Source organism: Entelurus aequoreus, linkage group LG22 (genome assembly GCF_033978785.1).
Source record: "Entelurus aequoreus isolate RoL-2023_Sb linkage group LG22, RoL_Eaeq_v1.1, whole genome shotgun sequence".
Lineage (NCBI taxonomy): Eukaryota > Metazoa > Chordata > Actinopteri > Syngnathiformes > Syngnathidae > Entelurus > Entelurus aequoreus.
Genome location: NC_084752.1, coordinates 43645682 through 43671785, shown reverse-complemented (window position 1 = coordinate 43671785; position 26104 = coordinate 43645682). Strand labels below are relative to the sequence as shown.

General features: G+C 37.3%; 1 protein-coding gene across 1 annotated transcript in view; it reads left to right on the top strand.

Annotated features, from left to right (window-relative positions):
- The window catches only part of lrba (LPS-responsive vesicle trafficking, beach and anchor containing), a 503640-nt gene that overhangs the window by 135077 nt on the left and 342459 nt on the right, over positions 1 to 26104 (top strand). Inside the window, exons 23-25 of the mRNA XM_062033425.1 lie at positions 15091 to 16161; positions 18614 to 18795; positions 23089 to 23242. Of these exons, the coding sequence (XP_061889409.1) occupies positions 15091 to 16161; positions 18614 to 18795; positions 23089 to 23242 (1407 nt within the window). The remainder of the gene's footprint in view (positions 1 to 15090; positions 16162 to 18613; positions 18796 to 23088; positions 23243 to 26104) is intronic.

Here is a 26104-nt window from a genome sequence, read left to right as displayed (position 1 = left end):
AACCGATATATACAGTCGTGGAATTAACACATTATTATGCCTAATTTGGACAACCAGGTATGGTGAAGATAAGGTACTTTTTAAAAAAAATTATAAAATAAAATAAGATAAATAAATTAAAAACATTTTCTTGAATACAAAAGAAAGTAAAACAATATAAAAACAGTTACATAGAAACTAGTAATTAATGAAAATGAGTAACATTAACTGTTAAAGGTTAGTACTATTAGTGGAGCAGCAGCACGCACAATCATGTGTGCTTACGGACTGTATCCCTTGCAGACTGTATTGATATATATTGATATATAATGTAGGAAGCAGAATATTAATAACAGAAAGAAACAACCCTTTTGTGTGAATGAGTGTAAATGGGGGAGGGAGGTTTTTTGGGTTGGTGCACTAATTGTAAGTGTATCTTGTGTTTTTTATGTGGATTTAATTTAAAAAAAACAAAAAAAAAAAAAAAACAGATACTGATAATAAAAAAAACGATACCGATAATTTCCGATATTACATTTTAACGCATTTATCGGCCGATAATATCGGCAGACCGATATTATCGGACATCTCTACTTCTAACCTTATTAAAAATAAGATATTCTTCATCTCAGTATGTTAATAATGACTGAATTAATCAATTACATATTATAAAACTGTTGTGTATACTAATTCATAGATGTTATTTTATTATATAAAAAGGTCAGTAAATGATTCTATGTCATTGTCAACGCTTTGAAGTGGGAAAGGGGTAGGATTAAATAAGCTTTGCTTCTTCCTACTCCTTTTCGGGCATGATGTAAAATGAAATGATAGGAAATTGTGTGACGTATTAAGATGTAAGTGTGTTCATGTTCCAAATAAACTAAAGAAAGAAAATATGTCGATTGAGAGGGGGTGTGACGTTCATATGTTCTCAATATTCAGGGTTTTATCCTTCATAGAAACATTTAAAATACCATTACGTTTTTAAGATGGTCTGTCATAACATTTTTAGCTAAAAATAGGTATATTTTTTAGCTAAAAATAGATATACCGGCCCCCAGACACATTTTTTTTCTCTAAATTTGGCCCCCGAGTCAAAATAATTGCCTAGGCCTGCCATACACCCTTCATACTGTACCCTTTTACAATTTTTTTTTTTTTTTACCAGCTAACTAACAAAAGATTCAAATGTAACCTATATGGTGCATGTAACTGACGCATGGAGTTTCTTGTAAAATGTGAGCTCCACACACACACACACACACACACACACACACACACACACACACACACACACACACACACACACACACACACACACACACAAACACACGGTGCCTGTCCTCTTGAGTATTGCACTTGCAGGTGGGGGCGGTGTGCTCCCCACAAAAGATACATGCATGTGCTATAAAAAAGCTAAAGAAACTCAATTGCAATTTTATTGTCCCGTTTGATAGATTTCCTGCCACCTTTGTAGCGCTGGAGCTGTTTGTCACTGTTGCTCTCTCCTCCCACTGCTGCAGGGCTCTCTCTCTCTCTCTCCCCGTGTGTGTGTGTGTGTGTGTGTGTGTGTGTGTGTGTGTGTGTGTGTGTGTGTGTGTGTGTGTGTGTGTCTTTGAATACGAGTCGCCAGGCGCGTGTTCCTCGAGGAAGCCCTTCTCGCTCCGAGTCGCATTGAATATTCATGTGAATAGTCCAATTGGAGAATCGAGGCCTCATAAATACACACACACATACATGCATTCACTAATATCATCCCCTTTTACACAGTCTGTTTCAAAAGCAGTACAAATTCTCACTTCAGAGAGTTGAACCGTGTCCCAAGGTGTGTTTGTCATGGTGTATAGCAGGGGTCACCAACCTTTTTGAAACCAGGAGCTACTTCTTGGGTACTGGTTAATGCGAAGGGCTACCAGTTTGATACACACTTAAATAAATTGCCAGAAATAGCCAATTTGCTCAATTTACCTTTAATTCTGTTATTATTAATAATTAATGATATTTACACTTAATTGAACGGTTTAAAAGAGGAGAAAACACGAAAAAAATGACGATTCAATTTTGAAACATAGTTTATCTTCAATTTCGACTCTTTATAATTCAAAATTCAACCGAAAAAAAGAACAAAAAAACTTAAAAAAATAATTTATGGAACATCATTAGTAATTTTTCCTGATTAAGATTAATTTTAGAATTTTGATGACATGTTTTAAATAGGTTAAAATCCAATCTGCACTTTGTTAGAATATATAACAAATTGGACCTAGCTATATTTCTAACAAAGACAAATCATTATTTCTTCTAGATTTTCCAGAACAAAAATTTTAAAATAAATTCAAAAGACTTTGAAATAAGATTTAAATTTGATTCTACAGATTTTCTAGATTTACCAGAATAATTTTTTTGAATTTTAATCATAATAAGTTTGAAGAAATATTTCACAAATATTCTTTGTCGAAAGAACAGAAGCTAAAATGAAGAATTAAACTAAAATGTATTTATTATTCTTTACAATAAAAAAAAAAAAATACTTGAACATTGATTTAAATTGTCAGGAAAGAAGAGGAAGGAATTTAAAAGGTAAAAAGGTATATGTGTTTAAAAATCCTAAAATCAATTTTTAAGGTTGTATTTTTTCTCTAAAATTGTCTTTCTGAAAGTTATAAGAAGCAAAGTAAAAAAAATAATGAATTTATTTAAACAAGTGAAGACCAAGTCTTTAAAATATTTTCTTGGATTTTCAAATTCTATTTGAGTTTTGTCTCTCTTAGAATTAAAAATGTCGGGCAAAGCGAGACCAGCTTGCTAGTAAATAAATACAATTTAAAAAATAGAGGCAGCTCACTGGTAAGTGCTGCTATTTGAGCTATTTTTAGAACAGGCCAGCGGGCTACTCATCTGGTCCTTACGGGCCACCTGGTTCCCGCGGGCACCGCGTTGGTGACCCCTGGTGTATACTATACCAGTCATTCTTAACCATAGGGCCAATGTTGAGCCGCGAGCACCCCCTAGAGCAGAGCTGGGCAAATGTTTTAACATTGAGAGAAAAAATGTGTGCAAATGAACTGTCAGCGCATTTAATTCATCTTACCTCACTGAATACCACTGATTTACACACGCTTTTTTCTCATACGTGTAGCTATGATAAAGGACACGTGTTTTATTATTCATAGTTTGCTTAGTAGTAATAGAATATTCTTATATGCTATAAGTGACCAGACATCCCAGATCAAAACTGGGAATATAATCCCAGAGAAGGGTCAGCTATTTTTAAGTTGAAGAAACAATATGATGAGGTTATATATACATGCTACATAAACAATGTATGAATACATTAGATATTTATATATCCTATAGACTGTATCTCTGTTGCTGCAGCAGCAGAGAGTTTATTCTGTCTTGACACTTTGTATTGATATTTTCTATTACATTCTTCCCTTAAATGATCATGTTTACAGTCATTGTTTTATATGTATTTTTGATGTATGTCGCTTTGGATAAAAGCGTCTGCCAAATACTTCAACATAAACATATATAAACACCTGAAAGTCTTTATATCAGCTAAAACCACCAATCTGTTTCACTGGATTCAGAATAAAACCTAATCCTGTTTTACAATCTTTATCTTCATAATTTATTTCAACTTTGTTATTCAAGTATGACATTTTTAAATGTAATTAATTTAATTGACAAGCAATTCTATTATGGTCATACTCTTGTTTGCTAGCGGCTACGATTTCAGTACTATTGAAGATCTTTGCTCCTTCTCAACTCTGTGCTAATATTCTTGTCACAAAATACAACCAATAGTACGTTCATGTTAAATCTTACTTGTGAAAAGTAATCCCCCGATTCCTATTTTCAACAGTCCGCTCATTTGAGCAGGAAAACGCTGACCACCATCTTTGTTTTCTACCTGTCAACTGTCAGTTTAGCATCTTTGTTTTCTACCTGTCAACTGTCAGTTTAGCATCTTTGTTTTCTACCTGTCAACTGTCAGTTTAGCATCTTTGTTTTCTACCTGTCAACTGTCAGTTTAGCATCTTTGTTTTCTCCCTGTCAACTGTCAGTTTAGCATCTTTGTTTTCTACCTGTCAACTGTCAGTTTAGCATCTTTTGTTTTCTACCTGTCAACTGTCAGTTTAGCATCTTTGTTTTCTACCTGTCAACTGTCAGTTTAGCATCTTTGTTTTCTACCTGTCAACTGTCAGTTTAGCATCTTTGTTTTCTACCTGTCAACTGTCAGTTTAGCATCTTTGTTTTCTACCTGTCAACTGTCAGTTTAGCATCTTTGTTTTCTACCTGTCAACTGTCAGTTTAGCATCTTTGTTTTCTACCTGTCAACTGTCAGTTTAGCATCTTTGTTTTCTACCTGTCAACTGTCAGTTTAGCATCTTTGTTTTCTACATGTCAACTGTCAGTTGAGCATCTTTGTTTTCTACCTGTCAACTGTCAGTTTAGCATCTTTGTTTTCTACCTGTCAACTGTCAGTTTAGCATCTTTTGTTTTCTACCTGTCAACTGTCAGTTTAGCATCTTTGTTTTCTACCTGTCAACTGTCAGTTTAGCATCTTTGTTTTCTACCTGTCAACTGTCAGTTTAGCATCTTTGTTTTCTACCTGTCAACTGTCAGTTTAGCATCTTTGTTTTCTGCCTGTCAACTGTCAGTTTAGCATCTTTGTTTTCTGCCTGTCAACTGTCAGTTTAGCATCTTTGTTTTCTACCTGTCAACTGTCCGTTTAGCATCTTTGTTTTCTACCTGTCAACTGTCAGTATAGCATCTTTGTTTTCTGCCTGTCAACTGTCAGTTTACCATCTTTGTTTTCTACATGTCAACTGTCAGTTGAGCATCTTTGTTTTCTACCTGTCAACTGTCAGTTTAGCATCTTTGTTTTCTACCTGTCAACTGTCAGTTTAGCATCTTTGTTTTCTACCTGTCAACTGTCAGTTTAGCATCTTTTGTTTTCTACCTGTCAACTGTCAGTTTAGCATCTTTGTTTTCTACCTGTCAACTGTCAGTTTAGCATCTTTGTTTTCTACCTGTCAACTGTCAGTTTAGCATCTTTGTTTTCTACCTGTCAACTGTCAGTTTAGCATCTTTGTTTTCTGCCTGTCAACTGTCAGTTTAGCATCTTTGTTTTCTGCCTGTCAACTGTCAGTTTAGCATCTTTGTTTTCTACCTGTCAACTGTCCGTTTAGCATCTTTGTTTTCTACCTGTCAACTGTCAGTATAGCATCTTTGTTTTCTGCCTGTCAACTGTCAGTTTACCATCTTTGTTTTCTACATGTCAACTGTCAGTTGAGCATCTTTGTTTTCTACCTGTCAACTGTCAGTTTAGCATCTTTGTTTTCTACCTGTCAACTGTCAGTTTAGCATCTTTTGTTTTCTACCTGTCAACTGTCAGTTTAGCATCTTTTGTTTTGTACCTGTCAACTGTCAGTTTAGCATCTTTGTTTTCTACCTGTCAACTGTCAGTTTAGCATCTTTATTTTCTACCTGTCAACTGTCAGTTTAGCATCTTTATTTTCTACCTGTCAACTGTCAGTTTAGCATCTTTATTTTCTACCTGTCAACTGTCAGTTTAGCATCTTTGTTTTCTGCCTGTCAACTGTCAGTTTAGCATCTTTGTTTTCTACCTGTCAACTGTCAGTTTAGCATCTTTGTTTTCTACCTGTCAACTGTCAGTTCAGCATCTTTGTTTTCTACCTGTCAACTGTCAGTTTAGCATCTTTGTTTTCTACCTGTCAACTGTCAGTTTAGCATCTTTGTTTTCTACCTGTCAACTGTCAGTTTAGCATCTTTGTTTTCTACCTGTCAACTGTCAGTTTAGCATCTTTGTTTTCTACCTGTCAACTGTCAGTTTAGCATCTTTGTTTTCTACCTGTCAACTGTCAGTTTAGCATCTTTGTTTTCTACCTGTCAACTGTCAGTTTAGCATCTTTGTTTTCGACCTGTCAACTGTCAGTTTAGCATCTTTGTTTTCGACCTGTCAACTGTCAGTTTAGCATCTTTGTTTTCGACCTGTCAACTGTCAGTTTAGCATCTTTGTTTTCTAACTGTCAACTGTCAGTTTAGCATCTTTGTTTTCTACCTGTCAACTGTCAGTTTAGCATCTTTGTTTTCGACCTGTCAACTGTCAGTTTAGCATCTTTGTTTTCTACCTGTCAACTGTCAGTTTAGCATCTTTGTTTTCTACCTGTCAACTGTCAGTTTAGCATCTTTGTTTTCTAACTGTCAACTGTCAGTTTAGCATCTTTGTTTTCTACCTGTCAACTGTCAGTTTAGTATCTTTGTTTTCTACCTGTCAACTGTCAGTTTAGCATCTTTGTTTTCTAACTGTCAACTGTCAGTTTAGCATCTTTGTTTTCTACCTGTCAGTTGAAGCTGCTCGCCGGCTCCTCGTCACCACTTCAAGATGGCGGCTCAATTTCTCGCGTCACAGCAGCCAATGCTGCGTCGACTTATAAGATGTCTATGGTTTATTAGAGTGACTCCTATTAGCTTCATTGCTAGCTGACTTTTGCCAGCATTTACTTAGGAGTTAGCATGCAATAAAAAACAAATAAACATGTGCACTTGTCTTACATAAAGATTGTGAATTATAGACACAATTCCAAAACAATTGTGCTTTAAAACTAAAGGTACAAACAATGAAGTGTGATGAATGTCTTCATGCCACATGATGATCGACAAAACACTACTTTATTTGTTTACATTTTTTACTCTGTATTTTATTATTATTGTCGACTTAGCTATCTTCGACTGAGCAGACAGGACAGAACTGATTTTTTACTTTTTTCGGTTGCCAGGACACAGATTTTGGTCAAAGTCTGAATTGTACAACCCCCGTACAACTCTATTGTTTTTTGCTAACGCTAGTGAAGTGAAGTGAATTATATTTATATAGCTCTTTTTCTCTAGTGATTCAAAGCGCTTTACATAGTGAAACCCAATATCTAAGTTACATTTAAACCAGTGTGGGTGGCACTGGGAGCAGGTGGGTAAAGTGTCTTGCCCAAGGACACAACGGTAGTGACTAGGATAGCGGAAGCGGGGATCGAACCTGGAACCCTGTACCAACCGAGCTATACCGCCCCGGTGCGTTAGATGTGTGTCTGTTTAATGCATGGCAAGCTGCCACTGCGGGTGTGCTGTATCTGCAAGACAGATGTGGAAGGAGGTGTGCACGCTGACACAACATCCCTCCCAGCTGCTGCCCACGCTCCCACCCAAGGTGCCCCCTCATCCGTTTCGGCACACCAATCATGCCGATGATCTGCCCGCGTCCTTCACACTTTCATCGATGAAATTACACTCATGTGTTTGTGGAAGCAAACTCTATTACTCCTGGTTGAAAATGTGCCAAAACATGCTGTGCTATTATTCTTTTTGACGACATGGTGTTATCAAACCCCATTGGTCGGTTGACTTGAAATTTCTCACACTGCTCGACGCCGTCTACAAAACAGCCCACTGTAACTTAAAATGTGTGCAGTAGTGACGGGCAGAGGTGGGTAGAGTAGCCAGAAATTGTACTCAAGTAAGAGTACTGTTACTTTAGAGATGTATTACTCAAGTAAAAGTAAGGAGTAGTCACCCAAATATTTACTTGAGTAAAAGCAAAAAGTATGCTGTGAAAAAACAGTAGTAACCTGTTCGTTTAATGATGACGGCAACAAATAATGCACAAAAACATAAAAATAGCAATGAGCAAATTCAGAGCCAGAAATATCTCTTAAGCAACTAAAACAATAATATATATTAAATAATAATACATTAACATAAAAAAAATTAAGGCAAATTGAGCCACAATAATTTAACAGCACCATAGGCTCAGTAGGCAGAGATTACGAAGGAAAATAACAAGTTAGCCTTTACGCAAACCCTAAACTGATAGGTGGGGGCTGCACCTGGGAGCACAGTGTGCACTTCTGATTGGTGTTTGTATGCATGCGTGTGTGTGTGTGTGTGTGTGTGTGTAGGTGTGTGTGTAGGTGTGTGTGTAGGTGTGTGTGTGTGTGTGTGTGTGTGTGTGTCTATGAGGCTGCAGTGCGTCAATAAATGTCCCCACACGATGTACATTTGACAGTGATTCATAGCAGGGAAGCTAACATCAGCCTACGGTGACAACCAAAATATCTACTAACGTTACTTACCGCCATGTACTTCCTCAAATTTGATGTTGAGTTCATGTAAGCTTAAGCTTGTTGTTGTTTGCCACTGAAACTTTGTGTAGTTAATCATGTGACCGCCTGGCTCTGTTTGATTGGTGAAACGGAGTCAAACGTCACCAGTGACTGCATTTGATTGGTGAAACGGAGTCAAACGTCACCAGTGACTGCATTTGATTGGTGAAACGGAGGCATGCGATAGATCCTACTTTGAAGGTCTGTCTGACAAACCAAAACAAACAAAGCGTGCATTAACAGATCGATAAAAATCAGTAGCGAGTAGCAAGCTGAATGTAGATAAATGGAGTGGAACAAAAGTAGCGTTTCTTCCCTATAAATATACTCAAGTAAAAGTATGTTGCATTAAAACTACTCTTAGAAGTACAATTTATCCCAAAAGTTACTCAAGTAGATGTAACAGAGTAAATGTAGCATGTTACTACCCACCTCCGGTCATTGGGCTAAATCTGGCACCTCAGGTAACAACTTTTGTGTTTCTCATGTGTGCTGGTACGGCAATAAAGTTCCTTCGATACTTAATCAAAAAAACTATTATTTGCTAACTATTACTTCATTATCAGGTCAAATGTAGCGACTTTTTTAATACGGTAGATCAGGGGTCACCAACCTTTTTGAAAGCAAGAGCTACTTCTTGGGTAGTGATTAATGCGAAGGGCTACCAGTTTGATACACACTTAAATAAATTGCCAGAAATAGCCAATTTGCTCAATTTACCTTTAACTCTGTTATTATTAATAATTAATGATATTTACACTTAATTGAACGGTTTAAAAGAGGAGAAAACACGAAAAAAAATGACAATTAAATTTTGAATCAAGTTTATCTTCAATTTCGACCCTTTAAAATTCAAAATTCAACCGAAAAAAAGAGGAGAAAAACTAGTAAATTCGAATCTTTTTGAAAAAATTAAAAAAAGAATTTATGGAACATCATTAGTAATTTTTCCTGATCAAGATTAATTGTGGAATTTTGATGACATGTTTTAAATAGGTTATAATCTAATCTACACTTTGTTAGAATATATAACAAATTGGACCAAGCTATATTTCTAACCAAGACAAATCATTATTTCTTCTAGATTTTCCAGAACAAAAATTTTAAAAGAAATTCAAAAGACTTTGAAATAAGATTTAAGTTTGATTCTACAGATTTTCTAGATTTGCCAGAATTTTTTTTTTGAATTTTAATCATAATAAGTTTGAAGAAATATTTCACAAATATTCTTCGTCGAAAAAACAGAAGCTAAAATGAAGAATTAAATTAAAATTGATTTATTATTCTTTACAATAAAAAAAATACATTTACTTGAACATTAATTTAAATTGTCAGGAAAGAGGAAGGAATTTAAAAGGTAAAAAGGTATATGTGTTTAAAAATCCTAAAATCATTTTTAAGGTTGTATTTTTTCTCTAAAATTGTCTTTCTGAAAGTTATAAGAAGCAAAGTAAAAAAATTAATGAATTTATTTAAACAAGTGAAGACCAAGTCTTTAACATATTTTCTTGGATTTTCAAATTCTATTTGAGTTTTGTCTCTCTTAGAATTAAAAATGTCGAGCAAAGCGAGACCAGCTTGCTAGTAAATAAATAAAATTTAAAAAATAGAGGCAGCTCACTGGTAAGTGCTGCTATTTGAGCTATTTTTAGAACAGGCCAGCGGGCTACTCATCTGGTCCTTACGGGCTACCTGGTGCCCGCGGGCACCGCGTTGGTGACCCCTGCGGTAGATGAAGCCTTTATGAAATGGCAATGCAGTGTCAATACAGCCAACGAGTGTGCCACACACTCCCTTACCCATCAATTTAAGCAGGATTGGTTGAAAAACATGGGGCGAAACTCAACAACTAATTGACTATTTGTCCGAGTATTACATTTTTTGCAGTTCCATGCTTTCCATGTATGCTAGCGTGTCTCCCGAAGCATTTTCAACACAACCCACAGGGGGGTAACGTAAACATGCCCCACGGCCCGGCTCCACAGCGCTCCGACTGCAGCCTTTTCTTTTTAAACTGCACGCACCGCTAAACGTCCAATTAAGGCTAAATGAATGGCGTGCCGGTTGTGACGACCATGAGGGGAGGAAAAAGAGCGGCGCGCTCAGAAGGCAGCTATGGATTAGCAGTCAGTGCCTCCCACTACGGAAGATTAATGAGCAGCCGTGTAGCAGGCTAATTTAGAACAATAACGCCTAATTAATTACAAACAATCAGCCTTTTTCTTCCCTGGTACTTTCTTCTTATTCCAATTAGTCAATTTCTTGCTACTCCGCTGCTTCTATTTGTATTCTTTTTGTTTCCCCCCCCCCCCTGCTTCCTGCTGTCCAAATAGCCTCAGGTTCAGGGGGTCTAGTTTCACTTTGACTTTCTGTCCTCCAGCCCCAGTGATTAATGCGAGCCCTTGAATTAGGCGTGGGAGGATCCTTGTCGATGCCGAACACGCACTCGCCACAGCCGGCTGATCGTATCTGCCGCTAATCTACGGCCGCTTACAAGGATGGGCTCTTCCTCAAACGCCACCGCCGACCATTGTCGCTTATAGACGAGCAGTCAGGCGCCGGAGACGCCGATTGAGGTTAATCGGTGGGAAGTTGCTGCACATACAAGATGAAGGGAGTTTTTAAACCACACTTTTTCTGCTGGCCAGCTACTTTTCAATGTACCAAGTGGAGGGGATCTACCTTATTCATATATATATATCATTTATATTGATTTATTTGTGAAAGAGAGGTTAACAAGTTACAGGTGTTTCATGATAATACAAGCATGTTTAAAGGCCTACTGACTACTAGCGACCACGCAGTCTGATAGTTTATATATCAATGATGAAATCTTAACATTGCAACACATGCCAATACGGCCGGGTTAACTTATAAAGTGACATTTTAAATTTCCGGCTGAAAACGTCTCGGTATGATGACGTCTGCGCGTGACGTCACGGATTGTAGCGGACATATTGGGACAGCATTGTGGCCAGCTATTAAGTCGTCTGTTTTCATCGCAAAACTCCACAGTATTCTAGACATCTGTGTTGGTGAATCTTTTGCAATTTGTTTAATGAACAATGAAGACAGCAAAGAAGAAAGCTGTAGGTGGGAAGCGGTGTATTAGCGGCCGGCTGCAGCAACACAACCAGGAGGACTTTGACTTGGATAGCAGACGCGCTACCGGGAGTACGCAGCTTTGGCTTCCAAACATTTGATCGCTTGCCCGTACGTGCGCGCCGCTATGTGCATGTCACGTACGTAACTTTGGGGAAATATACACTACCGTTCAAAAGTTTGGGGTCACATGTAAATGTCCTTATTTTTGAAGGAAAAGCACTTTAAACTAGTCTTAACTTTAAAGAAATACACTCTATACATTGCTAATGTGGTAAATGACTATTCTAGCTGCAAATGTCTGCTTTTTGGTGCAATATCTACATAGGTGTATAGAGGCCCATTTCCAGCAACTATCACTCCAGTGTTCTAATGGTACAATGTGTTTGCTCATTGGCTCAGAAGGCTAATTGATGATTAGAAAACCCTTGTGCAATCATGTTCACACATCTGAAAACAGTTTAGCTCGTTACAGAAGCTACAAAACTGACCTTCGTTTGAGCAGATTGAGTTTCTGGAGCATCACATTTGCGGGGTCAATTAAACGCTCCAAATGGCCAGAAAAAGAGAACTTTCATCTGAAACTCGACAGTCTATTCTTGTTCTTAGAAATGAAGGCTATTCCACAAAATTGTTTGGGTGACCCCAAACTTTTGAACGGTAGTGTATATGTGCTGTATGAACTTTGAGGAATTGAACGGTACTTTGGGCTGTGGGATTGAGTGTGTTGTGCGGGTGTTTGAGTTGTATTGGCGGGTTATATGGACGGGAGGGGGGAGGTGTTTGTTATGTGGCATATTAAATATAAGCCTGGTTGTGTTGTGGCTAATAGAGTATATATATGTCTTGTTTATTTACTGTTGTAGTCATTCCCAGCTGAATATCAGGTCCCACCCGCCTCTCACAGCATCTTCCCTATCTGCCCTCTAATCCTTCACTCTCACTTTCCTCATCCACGAATCTTTCATCCTCGCTCAAATTAATGGAGAAATCGTCGCTTTCTCGGTCCGAATCGCTCTCGCTGTTGGTGGCCATGATTGTAAACAATGTGCAGATGTGAGGCGCTCCACAACCTGTGACGTCACGCTACTTCCGGTACAGGCAAGGCTTTTTTTTATCAGCGACCAAAAGTTGCGAACTTTATCGTCGATGTTGTCGTAGAATTTCTGACCTTTTGACCTATATTTCTTGTCTTTTAAGAATGTCCGCTCATTTTCAATTCTCTTCTATTTTGTGCTATTGAATGGACCAGTTGTGGGACAAAGGTGAATATGGAGTTATGCCAACCTGTCTACAGAATGTTTAGAATTTCCAAATATGACTAAGAGATACGAGGTTGTTTTGGAACAGACAAAACCAAAACAAAACAATCATGACGCACTAGATAAAAAACAGTGACGCACAAGAGACATATAAAAAATGGCAGAAGACCGGAACTCGACAGTGATTTTGGCTTGTGTTTGTCTTGTTTGCTCCGGAGTAACATGTGGTCTGTCTGCACGGCCAACTTAATTCAACCTGCACTTCTGATAATGGGTAAATCAATTTGTTGTACTAAACTACTTTTGTTGCCTGCTTAAGCTTTGGACAATCCACTACAATGTTCTCTACTAAACCCTTTCAGCAAAAATATGGCAATATGGCGAAATGATCAAGTATAACACATAGAATGGACCTGCTATCCCTGTTTAAATAAGAAAATTTCATTTCAGTTGGCCTTTAACATTCCTTTCTTTCATGAAGACAAGAATATAAGTTGGTATGATTGTGATTATTATTAGTATCGTCACCAAGACGTGACTTTGGTCACTTGATTGACATTCACGGCACCCGAGGGTCTTGTGAGATGACGCTGGCTGCGGCCAGATCATTATTAACGTCGCGGAGAAATTTTTATTTTCTTCTGATTTTAACACATAAGAATTCAGACAATTCTCTGTCCACCAATCAACTAACGGCAGTGTGGCTTCCTTCATGGTGAAGTCTCTATGACAGTGGTTCTTAACCTTGTTGGAGGTACCGAACCCCACCAGTTTCATATGCGCATTCACCCAACCCTTCTTTTTCTCAAATTCAAGATAAAGTTATTATATGTTTTTGGTAACACTTTAGTATGGGGAACATATTCTAAGTAACAAAGACTTAATTTAGAGTTATTTGGTTAGGGTTCGGGTTAGGGTTAGAGGGTTATAATAAGACCATGCCGAATAAGGTATTAATAAGTACTTCATAATGACTAGTTAAGCGTTAATATGTTACTAATTTGCATGTTAATAAGCAACTAATTAATGGTGAATATGTTCCCCATACTAAAGTGTTACCAAAAACTGGTTTACAAAATGAAGCGTGCATGAACATCACCTTGTTCAAACAACAAAACCAACAGTGTCTAAACTCACAACAAATTACACACCTGCTAATCAGTCTGACTTCTGCTGTTGTCGTATCCGTAATACGCCGATAGGGAGAAGTTTTTATTTACACGATGAGTCGGGTGTGTTTTGACCTCCGCCGAACCCCTGAGCCCGACTCACCGAACCCCTAGGGTTCAATCAAACCCAGGTTAAGAACCAGTGCTCTATGAGCATGGTGTCATTGTGAATGACGCCCAAAAGAACTGAGAAGTGGGATGGTTCTTGTAGTTTCCTAATGAAGCCTTAGCTTGACCCTGCTCTACTTTCTCCTGCTGCCGCAGCAACAGCAAACAAAACTCCAGACGCTCCTCTTCCTTTTGTATCGTTTACTTGTCAACTTAATCGTTCAAAAAAACGTAAAACAATAACGATGTGGGAATAAATGAACAGTAAGAAAGAGTTAGAAAAAGTAAGAGTAAGGTCAAAAATCTGTGTGGCTCGATTCCACCATACCTGACTGCCATTACCCATAATACATTGTGTCTAAAGCTGCAACAACTAATCGATTAAATCGATTAAAATCGATTATAAAAATAGTTGCCGATGAATTTAGTCATCGATTCGTTGGATCTATGCTATGCGCATGCGCAGAGGCTTTTTAAAAAAAAAAAAAAAAATTTTTTATTTATTTTTTATTTTTTTAAATAAACCTTTATTTATAAACTGCAACATGTACAAAAAGCTGAGAAACAATAATCAAAATAAGTATGGTGCCAGTATGCTGTTTTTTTCAATAAAATACTGGAAAGGATAGAAATGTAGTTTGTCTCTTTTATCCGATTATTAATCGATTAATCGAAGTAATAATCGTCAGATTAATCGATTATCAAATTAATCGTTAGTTGCAGCCCTAATTGTGTCCAAACCTTATTACCACACAGATCCTTCCGCCATATATGCAATTAAACATAATCTTCACTGTATTAAAGCAGTATAAAATAGTACGTCATCAAATTATTCAGACAAATGTAATAATTACAAATAAAGTGTACCTTTATAATTATTCTAAGCATGCAATATATACATTTTCGTATTATTTAAATAAAGTAAATAGTCCCCTTTTGGCTGAATAAACATAAAGCATCTTCCATAAAATGTAAATGAACTTAAACATCATTTAGGCTCCTACAGTTCTATTGGAACATGTTCGGTGTCTTTGCATAGGAAACAAAAGGAAATGTTAACCAAACTGGCAAACTTGGTGGAAATTAAATAGATGGATCAAGAAATAGATATATTATTAATTGTGAAAGACAAATTCACAAATGAGGCTTGAGCTCTCCCGAACACTATTGCTTTATTTGGCAAGGAAATGTTTCCCTAACTGAACCGAACCGAGTAAAAATAGGATTCTAGCTCTCCCGTACACAGTAACCACATTTGTCTTTTACCTTGTGTATTTTTAGGTCACCTTTGAGCAGCACAAAGACAGCCTGTCCCGCATGTTCCGCCAGTACCAGTCTGCGGGGTCTCTGGGAAACATCCGAACCGTGTCTGGAGTCAGCCAGAGCTCAGAGACCACGGTTTGTGTGAACGGACAACCACCAGAGGGCACGCCCCCGTCCACCGTCATCGAGCTCACAGTGGCCACAGAGCCTTCCGCTGACCCGTCTCCTGGAGAGGCGTCCATCACTGTTTCCAAAGTGGTGGAGGACGAGCAAAAACTGGCTCTGGAGGCTTCTGATGAACAAGCTGAGGTTCAGGTTGTGGTCGATGAACAGGACGAAAGTGCAAACCAACAAGTGGTTCCGCAGACTGATGATAACGGCACACAAAAACTCGGAACAGGTGACGAAGAGCTGGAGAACGATGTGGACAACAAACAAAGGTCTGCGTCCGAAGACCCTTCAGATGAAGTAGACTCAGCGACTCCGGTGTTGTCGGAAGAAGTTGGCAACAACGACCAAACGTCCCCGGAGCCCGCCACCTCTCTGGACAACAGCGCAGTGGGCGGTGCCTCTGTATTCAACGAGGATTTGGTTGATGTGTCCTCTGTTAGCGACAGCCAAGAGGAGTACTCGTATACCTCGGCTGCGGCCGAAGACCAAGTGGCGGCGACGGTAAAGGAGGAAGAGGGAAAAGGAGGAAATGACGGACAAGATGTGAAGGAAGAAGACAAAGAAAAGCAAAAGACTGTCGTCCAGGAAACCAATGAAGAAGGTCAGAGTGTAGAGGCCGCACCAGGTGACACACCAGAACCAAATGTCACAGAGCCACAGAAAGAACCAGTCCAAGAAGAGTTGTCGGACCAGCAGCCCTCAGCGCCCTCTACTGACCAGGACTCAGCTGAGGTCTTGTCATCCCTCTCGGACGCCACAACCACCAGCACTGCTCCCGCTACGGTGGACGTTCCATCCAAGGGCCCGGTGGCAAGCACTGCCGTCCAGAAGACCAAAGAGGTCAAGATAGCCCGACTGGATGTGGCCAACGTGGCTTTAGACACCGAGAGGCTGGAACTGAAGGAGACGCACACAACGGTATTCATCTTTTTCATTCTTTCGCAGGATTTCATCAAAACAAACACAAAAATTGTGGAGCACAATCCAACGGTTGATTTCCAATTGAATATAAATAAGGTCAACATTTCGTCATCATTGACTCTCTACTAACTAGCGGTATGAATCTTTGGGCACCTAACGATTCGATCCGATTCCGATTCATGGGTTGACTATTTGTTTCAGAATCCATTCAAACCGCTTCTCGCAATGTCTTATTTGTAGAGATGTCCGATAACATCGGCCTGCCGATATTATCGGCCGATATATGCGTTAAAATGTAATATCGGGAATTATCGGTATCAGTTTTTTATTATCGGTATCGTTTTTATTTTTATTTTTTATTTTTTATTAAATCAACATAAAAAACACAAGATACACTTACAATTAGTGCACCAACCCAAAAAACCTCCCTCCCCCATTTACACTCATTCACACAAAAGGGTTGTTTCTTTCTGTTATTAATATTCTGCTTCCTACATTATATATCAATATATATCAACACAGTCTGCAAGGGATACAGTCCGTAAGCACACATGATTGTGCGTGCTGCTGCTCCACTAATAGTACTAACCTTTAACAGTTAATTTGACTCATTTTCATTCATTACTAGTTTCTATGTAACTGTTTTTATATTGTTGTACTTTCTTTTTTATTCAAGAAAATGTTTTTAATTTATTTATCTTATTTTACTAATTTTTTTAAAAAGTACCTTATCTTCACCATACCTGGTTGTCCAAATTAGGCATAATAATGTGTTAATTCCACGACTGCATATATCGGTTGATATCGGTATCGGTTGATATCGGTATCGGTAATTAAAGAGTTGGACAATATCGGAATATCGGATATCGGCACAAAGCCATTATCGGACATCCCTACTTATTTGGTATAATAATTATTATGAAACTTTTTCAAAACCGGTTAGAAAAGCTATTTCTAGTTGTATTAGATGGCCTAAAAACATATTTCTAAGTATCATGAATCCATTTAGAATCGGGGTGAATTTGTATCGCACCCCTACTGCTAAATGTTCTCAGCAACGTTTGTAACTGTCATTCAAGTATAAAAAGAAGTTAAGTGTTTTTTATCAAGGCTTAGTGGCCACATGCGTGGACAGCACCTTTCAGCTCTTATTTCCAAAATGGTGTACACTACTGAATTGGGGTCTTATGGCCACTTATGTGGACACTTATACTGCCATCTGGTGGTGTCAGAAGAGTATAACATACAATGGAATTTGGAGAAAAAGAATTAGCATGTCACTAAACATGAAGTACAAGTTTGTGTACTTATGGACTAAGTACATCGTATCAAAAGATGATTCTTAGTTTTTATTCTAATTAGGGTCCAAAAAGCCCAAATGGCAAAGAGAAATTAAAAAAAAGCATGTAAACAAACAGCTTGGGCCTTAAGAGGTTAATATAATAAATAATGTAAAAGTGACCCTAGTGACATTCTGGGCAACTTTTGAGACATTTTCACGAACGTTTTGGTCAGGTTCCAATCATTGCATCCATGCGCTGCAGAACTGATATTATGCTAACTTTATTGAACTCATTTACTGGTATTTTGTACAAACGTCGGAAATTGATGTCTGTCTTAAAATATGATATGCACTAACGCTCCCTATATTTAGCGATTTCTGGCAAAATATAGTTTTCATATCAGCAAGTCGGCCACATTTCTGGTAACTATATGATAATAATTAGGGATGTCCGATAATGGCTTTTTGCCGATATCCGATATTGTCCAACTCTTTAATTACTGATACCAATATCAACCGATACCGATATCAACCGATATATGCAGTCGTGGAATTAACACATTATTATGCCTAATTTGGACAACCAGGTATGGTGAAGATAAGGTAGTTTTTAAAAAAAATTGTAAAATAAGATAAATAAATTAAAAACATTTTCTTGAATAAAAAAGAAAGTACAACAATATAAAAACAGTTACATAGAAACTAGTAATGAATGAAAATGAGTAAAATGAAGTGTTAAAGGTTAGTAGTATTAGTGGAGCAGCAGCACGCACAATCATGTGTGCTTACGGACTGTATCCCTTGCAGACTGTATTGATATATATTGATATATAATGTTGGAAGCAGAGTATTAATAACAGAAAGAAACAACCCTTTTGTGTGAATGAGTGTAAATGGGGGGAGGGAGGTTTTTTGGGTTGGTGCACTAATTGTAAGTGTATCTTGTGTTTTTTATGTGGATTTAATAAAAAAATAAAATAAAAAAAACAACAACAAAAAACGATACCGAGAATAAAAAAACCGATATATTAATAAAAAAATAAAAATAAAAATAAAAAACCGATACCGATAATAAAAAAAACGATACCGATAATTTCCGATATTACATTTTAACGCATATATCGGACATCTCTAATAATAATGTTTTTTGTGGGCGTGTTTGTGCAGGAGACAAGCCAAGGACAAGCGGCAGCCACCGCAGGTCCCTCGGGCCAGCCGAGAGAGAGTGGAACCTCAGCGCCGCGGTCCACCATGTTCCGCATCCCAGAGTTCCGCTGGTCCCACATGCACCAGCGTCTCCTCACGGACCTGCTGTTTGCCATCGAGACAGACGTGCAAATGTGGAGGAGGTAAGAGCAGCTGTCCCATTAATTTGACACTGAAACAGAATTGGTTTAATTTCATCAACTGTTTTAAGTTCTTAAAAATATATTTTTTTGTTGGAAAGGTCTGTTTGCAACTTTGCCAAAGTCTCGTTTTTCCAAACCAAAACATATAACACAACCACCAATGGCTTGCTTATGTTAGTGGTTTAACAGAACATTAAAACAAAGTAAATTAATGAGTAAAAATATATATAAATGAGTAAGTATATACAGTACTGGCCAAAAGTTTGGACACACCTTCTCAGACCTTTTTTGCTCAATATGTTGAAAAATATTCTTAAATGAAGTAAATGCTGGTGCCATTATCTTGACATAATGATATGCACTTGGCATCATGATTTTTTTTTTCATGCTTGAAGTAAGAAATTATTACTTTAAAAAAGTACTTTTATACTTGTGAGTGTTGATTTTTCATTTTTTCATTTATTTATTTATTTCAGGCAATGACATAAAAAAGTACAAAGTTGACAACACATAATAATATAAATTAATATAGTGCAAAAGGTAATGTACAGTATGTAATACATGATTGTCCAGTTTTGCCTGAAAGGGAGTGGGAAGAAGATAATTTATTTAATCCCACCTCCAGTTCAACATTCAGTGATTATTCACATGAGTCTCACTCTTACTTTGTTCAAGGATTATAATACACATGTTGTATCATAGTGGCATTACCACAGGTAACAATAATATTTACACTGTAACAATCATTTGTATCAACAATGTAGGAATAATGAATATACCAACAATGGTAATAGACAACATAGCAACAATGGTAATAGACAACATAGCAACAATGGTAATAGACAACATAGCAACAATGGTAATAGACAACATAGCAATAATGGTAATAGACAACATAGCAATAATGGTAATAGACAACATAGCAATAATGGTAATAGACAACATAGCAATAATGGTAATAGACAACATAGCAATAATGGTAATAGACAACATAGCAATAATGGTAATAGACAACATAGCAACAATGGTAATAGACAACATAGCAACAATGGTAATAGACAACATAGCAGTAATGGTAATAGACAACATAGCAGTAATGGTAATAGACAACATAGCAACAATGGTAATAGACAACATAGCAACAATGGTAATAGACAACATAGCAGTAATGGTAATAGACAACATAGCAACAATGGTAATAGACAACATACCAACAATAGTAATAGACAACATAGCAATAATGGTAATAAACAACATAGCAGTAATGGTAATAGACAACATAGCAATAATGGTAATAGACAACATAGCAATAATGGTAATAGACAACATAGCAATAATGGTAATAGACAACATAGCAATAATGGTAATAGACAACATAGCAACAATGGTAATAGACAACATAGCAATAATGGTAATAGACAACATAGCAACAATGGTAATAGACAACATACCAATAATGGTAATAAACAACATAGCAGTAATGGTAATAGACAACATAGCAATAATGGTAATAGACAACATAGCAATAATGGTAATAGACAACATAGCAATAATGGTAATAGACAACATAGCAATAATGGTAATAGACAACATAGCAATAATGGTAACAGACAACATAGCAATAATGGTAATACACAACATAGCAACAATAGTAATAGACAACATAGCAATAATGGTAATAGACAACATAGCAATAATGGTAATAGACAACATAGCAATAATGGTAAGGAAACATTGAGCACATGTTAACACTTTGAGACAGAGTACAACAGCAGGTCAAATTAAAGACTTGTGACTATCTTGTGTGATGACTGTATTATGATGATAGTATATATGATAGTATATATCTGTATCATGAATCAATTTAAGTGGACCCCGACTTAAACGAGTTGAAAAACTTATTCGGGTGTTACCATTTAGTGGTCAATTGTACGGAATATGTACTTCACTGTGCAACCTACTAATAAAAGTCTCAATCAATCAAATCAATCAAACCCTCATATCTATATTTGAACCAGACCCCATGTTTGTATAATAGTTTAAATCCATTAATAGTTTGGCATTGCTTGTGTTGCAAGTCCAGTTTGTTCCATAGTTTTACTCCGCATACAGACACACAAAAACATTTACGAGTGGTTTGAGCTCTCGGCAATAAGAAATATCCAAAGCCTCTCAAGTTATGAGCCTGCACTCGTCTTATAAAAAAACGTTGTAGATTAGGCGGCAATAATTTGTGAAATTCTTTATGTAAGATTATTAATGTATTATATTTAACAGGGTCATCAAATTTGAGCAACTTTGACTAAATAAAAATATTACGAGTATGTTCTAAATAACCAACTTTGTGAATGATCCGCACTGCTCTTTTCTGTAATATGATCAGAGGATGAATTGTGTTGTGGTAAGTATTCCACACAAAAACATTTACGAGTGGTTTGAGCTCTCGGCAATAAGAAATATCCAATGACACAGCTTTGCAACAGTTGATATTCTAGTTTCAAGCATGTTTTACTCAATATAGGTCAGGGGTCACCAACCTTTTTGTAACCAAGAGCTACTTCTTGGGTACTGATTAATGCGAAGGGCTACCAGTTTGATACACACTTAAATAAATTGCCAGAAATAGCCAATTTGCTCAATTTACCTTTAACTCTATGTTATTATTAATAATTAATGATATTTACACATAATTGAACGGTTTAAAAGAGGAGTAAACACGAAAAAAATGACAATTAAATTTTGAAACATAGTTCAACTTCAATTTCGACTCTTTAAAATTCAAAATTCAACTGAAAAAAAGAAGAGAAAAACTAGCTAATTCGAATCTTTTTGAAAAAATTTAAAAAATAATTTATGGAACATCATTAGTAATTTTTCCTGATTAAGATTAATTTTAGGATTTTGATGACATGTTTTAAATAGGTTAAAATCCAATCTACACTTTGTTAGAATATATAACAAATTGGACCAAGCTATATTTCTAACAAAGACAAATAATTATTTCTTCTAGATTTTCCAGAACAAAAATTTTAAAGGAAATTCAAAAGACTTTGAAATAAGATTTAAATTTGATTCTACAGATTTTCTACATTTGCCAGAATAATTTTTTTGAATTTTAATCATAATAAGTTTGAAGAAATATTTCACAAATATTCTTCGTCGAAAAAACAGAAGCTAAAATGAAGAATTAAATTAAAATGTATTTATTATTCTTTACAATAAAAAAATGTTTTTACTTGAACATTGATTTAAAATGTCAGGAAAGAAGAGGAAGGAATTCAAAAGGTAAAAAGGTATATGTGTTTAAAAATCCTAAAATCATTTTTACGGTTGTATTTTCTCTAAAATTGTCTTTCTGAAAGTTATAAGAAGCAAAGTAAAAAAAAATTATTAATTTATTTAAACAAGTGAAGACCAAGTCTTTAAAATATTTTCTTGGATTTTCAAATTCTATTTGAGTTTTGTCTCTCTTAGAATTAAAAATGTCGGGCAAAGTGAGACCAGCTTGCTAGTAAATAAATAAAATTTAAAAAATAGAGGCAGCTCACTGGTAAGTGCTGCTATTTGAGCTTTTTTTTTAGAACAGGCCAGCGGGCTACTCATCTGGTCCTTACGGGCTACCTGGTGCCCGCGGGCACCGCGTTGGTGACCCCTGATATAGGTCATCAAATCTCAGCAACAAGCTGTAATATCTTACTGAGATCATTTAGGAGCAAAACCCTTCAAACATAAAATCTGCTTAGTGAGAAGAATTATCTTATCAGACAGAAAATAAGCAAATATCACCCTTATTTGAGATATTTCATCTTACTCAGATTTCACTTTTTGCAGTGTACATAACTCCACATGTGTTCATTCATAGTTTTGATGTGACAATCTACAATGTAAATAGTCATGAAACTCATTGAATGAGGTGTGTCCAAACTTTTGGCCTGTACTGTATCTGGTAACTTTGAAACAACAAATGATGCGTCTCATAATTTGTCATTTCTGCTGCAAGTACAGTAAATGAATGCGATGATGAAAAGCCGTGATCAGTATGTCATGATGCCACAGCACAGTGGCAGTGTTTCTGCTGTGGGCTTAGCAGCCAACTAACCACAGCTACAGCTGCCAGAGCTCTGAACATTGTCACACGCCTTCACGCGTTATTCACGTCGGTAAATTACGTGAAGAGTCGTAGGATGGATGCTTGGCAGGAGTGATCCAGACAGCTTTTATGGCACGTTCCCGTCTGCTGTGTCGTGTACAGAGTCCATCTCCTCACGTCTACGTCCTCTTCTCGCTTTTCAGCCACTCCAGCAAGACGGTCCTGGACTTTGTGAACAGCGCCGACAACGTGGTGTTTGTGCACAACAGCGTGCACCTCATCTCCCAGGTGGTGGACAACCTGGTCATGGCCTGCGGAGGCATCCTGCCGCTGCTCTCCGCCGCCACCTCCTCCTCCGTGAGTGCGCCGTCCGCAGGAAGTTATCCATCCGAATTGACCTTTTGCCAATCGCATTAGCCCGCTGTTAGCTGCTCCCTAACGTTGTTAGCTTGTGTGTGTGTTTTTTTTTACTGCCGTCTGACCTCAGCGTCTGTGGCTTTTTTTATGGGATTCTTTGCTTGTGTGACCCGGCCAAGTCTGCTCAGAGGCAGATTTATTTGTGCCCTTTGCTACTAAATTTAGTTATAGATAGCCGTCAATGCGCTTGCAAGTTTAGTTCTCAGGTTTTAGATGCGTCGTAAAAGTAGCCTACTGTAATTCCTCCACTCCAATAGCAGCATTTCTGGACGTGGCATCTGTAAAGCTGATGTTTAAGGTGGATTTTGAAGGGAATAAAAGAGACATGTTAAGAAATAAAAATAGGAAATCCAGCCACCCTTCAGTGACACTATATACAATGTATATATTTATAGTAGGGATGTTATCGGCCGATAAATGCGTTGAAATGTAATATCGAAAATTATCGGTATCGGTTTTTTTATTATCGGTATCGTTTTTTTTTTGTTTTTTTTTATTTTTTATAAATTAAATCAACATAAAAAACACAAGATACACTTACAATTAATGCACCAACCCAAAAAACCTCCCTCCTCATTCACACAAAAGGGTTGTTTCTTTCTGTTATTAATATTCTGCTTCAGGGGTCGGCAACCCGCGGCTCCGGAGCCGCATGCGGCTCCTTGACCACTCTGATGCGGCTCAGCTACATACATGCCGACCCCCCCGATTTTCCCAGGAGATTTATGGATCTCAGTGTCCCTCATAGATTACTCCCAGGGAAAAAATAATCCTATTTACACTGTAATTACTAAATAAAGGGCGTGCCCTAATTGCACTGCAGTAATTGTCCTCTATAGCATTTACATACAGCGTGCCAGTCCAGCCACATGTTGCATGTTGTTATTACTTGCACACATAGGAGACAGCAAAGCATACTTAGTCATCAGCCACACAGCTTACACTGACAGTAGCCGTATCAAACAACTTTAACATTGTTACGTTACAAATATGCGCCACACTGTGAACCCACACCAAAAAAGAATGAAAAACACATTTCTGGAGAACATCCCACCGTAACACAACATAAACACAACACAACCATTACCCAGAATCCCATGCAGCCCTAACTCTTCCGGTCTACATTATACACCCCCGCTACCACCAAATCCCCCCACACATCAACCCCCCCACCCCTCTCCGTGCGTTGGTTGAGCGGAAGAGTTAGGGCTGCATGGGATTCTGGGTATTGGTACCGTCAGTGTAAGATGTGTGGCTGCTGAGGTAGTACGCCTTGCTGTCACTTACGTGAGCAAGCTGAAATTGCATTCTACGTGTGGTCGAGCAGGTACACTGTTAGGGCAGACTGTAGAGGGCGCCAAATGCAGTGTCATCACGCTCTGATATTCGGGAGTCTCCCGGGAAAAATGAGAGAGTTGGCAAGTATGACGCTATCAAGCGCCATTCATTCAAATCTCGCGGGCTGCACTAACATCAAATTTCCACATTAAAGCGCGTGCCGGTGCGTGTGTCGGAGACCCCTAGTTAACATAGCACAAAGCGTTTAAGCTTTGTATGCGGTGTTTTTCATTTTAAATTTAAAATTTTTTTTTGTGGCTCCCATTACTTTCTTTAATTTGTGAAACTTGCCAAAATGGCTCTTTGAGTGGTAAAGGTTGCCGACCCCTGTTCTGGTTCCTACATTATATATCAATATATATCAATACAGTCTGCAAGGGATACAGTCCGTAAGCACACATGATTGTGCGTGCTGCTGCTCCACTAATAGTACTAACCTTTAACAGTTAATGTTACTCATTTTCATTAATTACTAGTTTCTATGTAACTGTTTTTATATTGTTTTACTTTCTTTTTTATTCAAGAAAATGTTTTTAATTTATTTATCTTATTTTATTTTATAATTTTTTTTAAAAAGTACCTTATCTTCACCATACCTGGTTGTCCAAATTAGACATAATAATGTGTTAATTCCACGACTGTATATATCGGTTGATATCGGTATCGGTAATTAAAGAGTTGGACAATATCGGAATATCGGATATCGGCAAAAAGCCATTATCGGACATCCCTAATTTATAGTAAATGGGTTATACTTGTATAGTGCTTTTCTACCTTCACGGTACTCAAAGCGCTTTGACACTATTTCCACATTCACTCATTCACACACACATTCACACACTGATGGCGGGAGCTGCCATGCAAGGCCCTAACCACCACCCATCAGGAGCAAGGGTGAAGTGTCGTGCTCAAGGACGCAACGGACGTGACGTGACATATTGATAGATATTTAATGATTATTAATTAATTAATATTTATTTTTTTATCTGTTTTATTATAAATTATTAATTGATTAATATTAATAATTAATTATTATTAATTATTTAATTAATATTTAATACAGTAAAACCTCTATTTACAAACTTTATTGGTTATTCAACAAGGTTTGTAAATCCACAAGTTTGTATAGTGAAGCCCATTTCTGTATAAGAAACAATGTAAATATGAATACTGGCCAAAAGTCCATATTTTAGTGAAGGTTTGTACACTTTGAACACAATATAAAATGATATACAGTACTGTTTATCAATGGTTTATGGGTTATACTTGTATCACGCTTTTCTACCTTCAAGGTACTCAAAGCACTTTGACACTATTTCCACATTCACACACACATTCACACACTGATGGCGGGAGCTGCCATGCAAGGCCCTAGCCACCACCCATCAGGAGCAAGGGTGACGTGTCTTGCTCAAGGACACAACGGACGTGACGAGGTTGGTAGAAGGTGGGGATCGAACCAGG